The following is a 6,480-nucleotide window of genomic DNA, read 5'->3' as shown; positions in this document are numbered from 1 at the left end:
GGGCGTCTCTCCAACGTTGTGCTCTGGAAGCAACCTGCCCCTCTGGTGGGGGACGCAAAACGCCATCTCTGTTAGCATTTCGACAGCTGACGGCGGGAAACTGCAGTCTCTGAGCACGCGTTTCATTCCTCTGACACTGCCATACAGCCCGGGCCCGCGCGCTGCCGGACACACGGCTCCCTATGGATCCCATACCGCAACAGACCCGCGCAGGGCCCTGCAGGGGGCGCCCTTCCGCCCGCAGCGGCAGTACGCATGCGCACAGCCGCCCCCCCGCACCCCCAGCCCCCGCCGTTCCCGCGCCCCAACGTGGCGGGCGCCGCGAGGGGGCGCCGGAGCGGTGCGGCGGAGGGAGGGGCCGGCGCCGGGCGCGTGACGCGGTACGGCGGCCGAACGGGTGGGGCGGCGGCGGTGGCGGGGCGCGATGGAGCGGCTGGAGTGGTGCGGGCGCTGGCTGCGGGCCGGGCTGGCCGCCGGGCAGGTCCGCCGCCGGCTGCCCTGGCTGCTGCTCGCCATCGTCCTCCTCGGGTCCGCCCTCAAGGACGGCGACCTGGTGCCCGAGACGCCCATGCGGAACAAGCGTAACCCGCTCAACGTGTGAGGAGAGCCGGGGGGGCCGGCGGGGAGGAGCGCGAGCGGGAACGCGGGCCCTGCGGGGTCCCGTAGGGCTGGCGGCGCCCGGTCGTAACGGGGCGGGGGCCGTGCCGCGCTACTGCGGGCCCGTGCCCTCTCCTGGGGCGGAGGGGGCTGCCCCGAGCGGCCTCGGGGGCCGGGGGGGCCTTTGCTGTGGCAGCACGGGGCCGGGGGGGGAGAGAGGGCTGGGGCACCCGCCGGCCCCGCTTGTGGGGCCTGAGGGGTCGGGCGGGGCGGGCAGGCCCCGGGGCTGGGCTGTGTGTGACCCGGCTGGTGCCAGCGCCCGGGGGGCCTGGGGGGCCGGCGAGTTCGTGAGCTGATGCTGGCGAGCAGCCGGGAAGCGCTGCGTGTGCGGGGGGTTGAGATGATGGTGTCTGTTAGATTTCCTGGTCTTAACGTCTGCCGCAGTCCACAGGACTGTATGATTTCGGGACAACTGGAGTTTCTGTCTCAGTTTTTATTGGAAGAGGAAAAGGAGGAATTTTTTTTTCTTTCTTTAGGAAGGAAATTTTAAGAAGGAATTTTTTTCCTTCTTTAGCTCCCAGATAATTCGTCATATTTGAGTAAACTGATAGTTACTGAACTGAACTAAAAGCGAGCTGAAAAAAATAAGTCTTCTAGTGTCTTTTGTAAAGAGTTACTGCCATCCGCTTCTGGTACTGAGGCAATGATGTAACTGGCTTAGTCATTCTTTAAAACTGCGTTTGAACATTTTGAAGGGCATGAGGAAGGCGATGAGCTGGGCCAGCGCACATGTGCTTTACCTGCTACAGATCAGAAAGTGAAGGTAAAATTGCTGTTTTCCCCTGTGACTTGGGGAATTTTGTACTTTATTGATTCAAATTTGTCATTTGGTGACGTGTGGGAGAGGAGCTGCTTTTAGTGTGATTGAAAAGAAGAGAAACACTTAGAGAGTGAAATTGATCTTACAGTAAAAACATACTACAGTTCGATGCCCCCTTTTTAAATAGAGGAGGGTTATCAGTACTGACAGTTCCTGAAGCAATTTTTTTCCCCACAAATTACTTGCCTGCTGGTTTGCCGGCAGCAGTTATGTTAGCAGCCTTTTTTGCTTTTAACTGTCTCAATAAAATGAGGATTTTATTTTCAATTACTATTCCATGGTAGCAGCTGTAGTTGCCACACAGACACCACTTCTACTGTAAAATTAAGCCCTCAAAATCCTGGGCAAGGCCCTGACAGTTTTTGTTAGGGTCTTAATGAAGAAAACTCTATTCCTACTTGGTTTTGTCTTCGATGCTGAGGTGATGATGACTGTGTGTGTCTAGCTATAGTTCAGCCACAGACCAGAATTCTGCTGTCTCTGTTTTTCAAACCGGGATGCGGGTAACAAGTGGGCTGCACAGTTCCCCTCTCTCACTGGCTGATAGGAAGCAAGCTGCACTGGAAGGTGCTAATGGGAGAAAGAAGATCATAGACTATGGTCTCCTTAACTCTTTAAGAAATTCACTTGCACGTGTTCCACTTTAAGATCTGAAAAGAGAACTAGTTAGGCAATATTGACTAATCCTGCTAAACAGGATATCAGCACACATCAGCTGGCAAGATTTCATAGGCATCGCAACAAAAATTTTCAAGGCAGAGAGTGAATTTAGAGGTGGAAGAATTTGTGTATGCCAGAGGAGAGCTCTTATCAACTGGAGGGACAGCAAAGGAACAAACACACATTGTGCTTCTTCGTTTATTTTATAAGGTGATGACAGAGGAAAAACTTCATGGGCTGATTAGGGAAAAGAGTCAGCCTTTCTGGCTATCTTATTCAGTAATAAGAGGTTGAGGTTGTGAACGGCTTTGAAAGCAAAGGTAATTGAGATGGAGGAAGAGAGTCAGAGAAAGGGTTACTGTGGTCAGGGTGGCAAGCTAAAAATACATCCTTTGCAGCTGCATTTTGAGTAGGGCAGAGTTGAGCCGGTTTGTAGGGTAAAAGCGGTTGCAAAACTGAACTGCAAGTCTGAACGAGGGCTCTAGGTCTGAGGGAACGCTGCCTGGGAAACAGCTGAAGTACCTGGTTGAGGAAGTATTCAGGTGTTGGGCTCGAGAGAAATAGTGGGGAGAGGGTTAAGATTTTAACTATGCTTTACTTGGAGGGGAGGGCACATGTGTCTAATTTAGATGGTTCTGAACACTGACCTTGAAAACCTACTTCTTCAAGCACCACCACTTACTCCAGCTCCTGTGAAGGTTCACACATGCATGTTTCTCTTTTGGCTTTTCTCTGGCAGATATTTTGTGAAGGTGGCTTGGGCATGGACGTTCTGGCTTCTGCTGCCCTTCATCGCAGTCACCACCTACCAGTTTGCTGAGAGCAAGTTCCTCTATGGTCCCACGAAGAGCATTTTGACGGTGCTGCAGCGTCTCAGTGCACTGTTAGTGGGCACTGCCATCTGGTACGTCTGCACTGGACTCTTCATGTATATCGAGAATCTCACCGGCATGTGCTCTACCTCGGGTAAACTTGGTGAGCTTCGCCGCCTGTATGCCACCAAGCAGGAGTGCCACCAGGACAACGGGATCTGGAATGGTTTTGATATCTCAGGGCACTGTTTTCTGCTCTCGTACTGTGCTCTGATGATTGTGGAGGAAGTGGCTGTGCTGGAAGGCTTGTCCGTAGACCAGAACTCTAAGCTGCGTGTTGTGATCGACGGCCTGTTTGTTTCCTTGTGTTTTCTCACCATGATCTGGGTGTTCATGTTTCTCTGTACTGCCGTGTATTTCCATGACTTCAGTCAAAAGCTTCTTGGTGTGCTGACAGGTCTGTCAGCTTGGTACGGGACATACAGATTTTGGTACTTGAAACCCTTTTCTCCTGGACTACCTCTTCCAAATATACCTTTGAGTTCAAAGAAGTACAGTTATAGCAGATAAAATAAGTTTTAAAATTTTTGGATTTTGCTTTCAGTACTGGAGTAGTTGAATGTAGGAGTGGTATTTCCACTGTAAGGAACAAAGTGATGGGCTGGAGGAAACCAAATCTGTACTAGCTGATGGCTGGCAGGTGGTAATGAGCTTCTTCCTTGGGAGAAAAAAAAATTGGTATTGGAAGAGATCTGCTCTTGTTTAGGAGCTGCTGACCGGCATTCTCAGCAAAGAAATCAGGAGTTGGACCTGTTTCTCTTACTAATAAATGGAGGAGCAGATCCAGGGCTGACAGAGGCCTTTGGTCTTTAAGAGCTCAACTGATCTCAAATTAATTCTCCCTCTTTCTTTTTGATTTATTTATGTCAAAATAACGTGGATGATCCAAACCTCATACTACTTTTTTTAAACACTCGTATTTGTATTGCTTTACGGTAAAGCTCTAATAATGACAGTGCTGCTAAGTGTTGCAAAAATATCAATACTCATTAAAGCAGTATATAGCTCTGTTGTGAAACTAGAACATCTCATGTTATCAAGTATTAAATACACGAACTTGCCACAAATGCTTCTTGGCTGTCTGCACCTTCTGCAACAGCGAATAATCTGAGATGTAATGTCTTAAGCAGCCTGTGACTTTAAATTCATGCCTGCCTTTGAAAAGGAAACTCTTGAAAAACAAGCCTTAACTTTCTCCTTAGGTGAAGTATCTGTCATAATATTTTGTCATTTTATTCTTGACAGAAAAAAACAAACTCCTTCCAATTTTGCTAAAAAGTTTAATATGAGAATTGGGGTTTTAATTTTTTTAAAATCTTATGAGTTGCATACTTTGCAACATGAGTACTTTGTGGTATGTTTCTTCTTCTAGAACAACAATGAAATTCTGGTGTTATGAACAAGTTAGCTTAACCTGTTTCCCCAATAGTCTGCTTGGTAATGAATGAAACGTATTGTTTATCCTAAGAGCTGCAAAGCAGTGTGCTTGAAGCAATATTTATCCGTGCTTATCCAGCAATATCAATAAGCTACTTAATTTTGATTGCACATAAAGCTGTGGCCACTTTTGATGTGGTTGGAAACCCACTACTGAATAAAACACTACTGTTATATAATGAATAGGTATGAGGTGGGATGGGTTTACTCATCGTATCAATCAGGCATTTAGCATAGTTTTTATCTTGAGAAGCTTTTTATTATTTCATAAAGGCTTATTCATGATGCAATTGCACAAAGTTTGTTTGACAGTTGTAGTGATGAGCAAGACAGCCAAAAAGGTCTGTGGGCAAGGCTGAAGATAGTGTCCGCTAATCTGAGAGCAGACTTGATCTGTCTGTAGCGTTTGACTCCAAGGTGATTATTTTGCTGAATATAGGGTATGATGCACCGTAGTCTAATCTTGACACATTTCTTTTTGCCATCTCAACAGCTCTCTTCCAGCAAGACAGCGGTAGCATTTGCCGTAAATACAGCAGTGTTAATTCCAATTATGGTCTGCCTCTGAGGAGAGCTGAATTCACCTGAATTTTCACTGAGTTCAGTGGCAAGTGGGAGTTGTTGTGCGTCCTTAGAAAGTGCAAATCACCTCTCAGAAGCTGTTTCAGGAGGTTATGTATTTTCTGCCAATCTCCTTTTGTTTTTGCATTAAATTGCCTTTTAAGCTGACTCTTTGGAAAATTTGCACTGATTAACTCATATTGGGTTTAACTAAATTTGTTTAAACAATGCAAATTCATTTGCAGATGTTCTTTTGATGTAATGTAAGCCTGCTCCCAATAGAGTTAAGCTAGACGCAAGCCACTTTCACCATGAAAAAGGATTATATACCCAGAAGGTTTTCTGATTAATTTCATTAAGTTTAAGTTTCTATTTTAGGTTATCTTTATGTAATTTTGCTATATAGACAAAGCCTTGGAACAGAAAATGCTATTTATTTAAAGCAACTGACTTGCTGAAATTATGTTCAGTTTCACGAATGTTTTGTGCAATCACTATATGGAAATTTCTGTCCACTTCTAACCAGTGTCATATAAACTTTTTATTATGGAAATTATGTGGGATATGGTTATTCTCAAAACTTTTATTTAAACAATGAGAGAAAAACACTTGAAAACTTTATCAGTGTTTGTGTCTTTGAGAGTCTGTTTCTGATGTCTGTAAAGATGCTGCTGCTGCTCTTCACTTCCCTGAATGATCCAGCCTCCGGCTATTTTTTGGCTACTGAGATGCATGATCAAACTGACATTGATAATTCTGCAGTATTTGAATGGCTTAATATAGCCGAGGTTCTCAAAAGTACAGGGTATAAAAAGGAAAAAAACAAAACAAAACAAAAAAAAGCCATGCCTGACAAAAGCAAGTTTCGTAATGTGTGCCTGTTACACCAGGCAGTTGATTTTGTAGACGTGGGCAGTTGCTTGTTGTAGCAAAGTGAAAGCCTAATCCATTGAAATACATGGGAGAATTCCCGTGGGCTGTAATACCGCCTATAAGTTTGGAAATCTCGGCGTATGTGTCTTTCTCAGTACCCGGAGACCATTTGTTGCCATTTGTTGGCTTAGAAGGTTCCCTTGTGCTCCAGACCTTTTCTTTGCGCTCTTTGACTCTATTTCAGAGTAAGTCTTTGCTTCCTTGCACTTTAACTGGAAACTAAAAGTTGCAAATTTTCTGTTCACATACTTGCTATCACCTTTATCTGACTTCCTTCCCTGTCCCCAGTACTTTTATCATTAAAATAAAAAGGTGGCCTCTCTACAACAGATTTGCAGCCAAAGAGAAACAGTGCTGTGAGTAGCTGGATTTGATGTCCTGTGCCAAAGACACAAATCAGCTCTCAACAGGTATTATTAATTTGTTTCAAGTTTTTTAAAAAAGTGTAATATTTTAAAGATAAATTTTCATATTTTGTAGTGAATTCCAAAAGACAGCAACCGTAATCGTAAGAAACACTTGGTCTTTTTGCCTTTTTTT

General features: G+C 45.5%; 1 protein-coding gene across 1 annotated transcript; it reads left to right on the top strand.

The window, feature by feature from the left end:
* Positions 1-400: 400 nt before the first annotated feature.
* FITM2 (fat storage inducing transmembrane protein 2) lies at positions 401-5,626 on the top strand. Its single transcript, XM_075166422.1, has 2 exons — positions 401-597; positions 2,877-5,626. Exons 1-2 carry the CDS (start codon positions 425-427, stop codon positions 3,517-3,519), a joined length of 816 nt encoding a protein of 271 aa, XP_075022523.1. The 5' UTR covers positions 401-424; the 3' UTR covers positions 3,520-5,626.
* Positions 5,627-6,480: the final 854 nt, after the last annotated feature.

This window comes from Calonectris borealis, chromosome 17, assembly GCF_964195595.1.
Source record: "Calonectris borealis chromosome 17, bCalBor7.hap1.2, whole genome shotgun sequence".
In the NCBI taxonomy this organism is placed as follows: domain Eukaryota; kingdom Metazoa; phylum Chordata; class Aves; order Procellariiformes; family Procellariidae; genus Calonectris; species Calonectris borealis.
This window is presented reverse-complemented; position numbering and strand designations above follow the sequence as displayed.

Bases quoted from the DNA above. Each gene is read 5' to 3' on its own strand.
- FITM2 (XM_075166422.1), top strand. From the start codon at position 425: ATGGAGCGGCTGGAGTGGTGCGGGCGCTGGCTGCGGGCCGGGCTGGCC. The intron at 598-2,876 runs GTGAGGAGAGCC...TTTCTCTGGCAG, and splicing joins AAGCGTAACCCGCTCAACGT to ATATTTTGTGAAGGTGGCTT.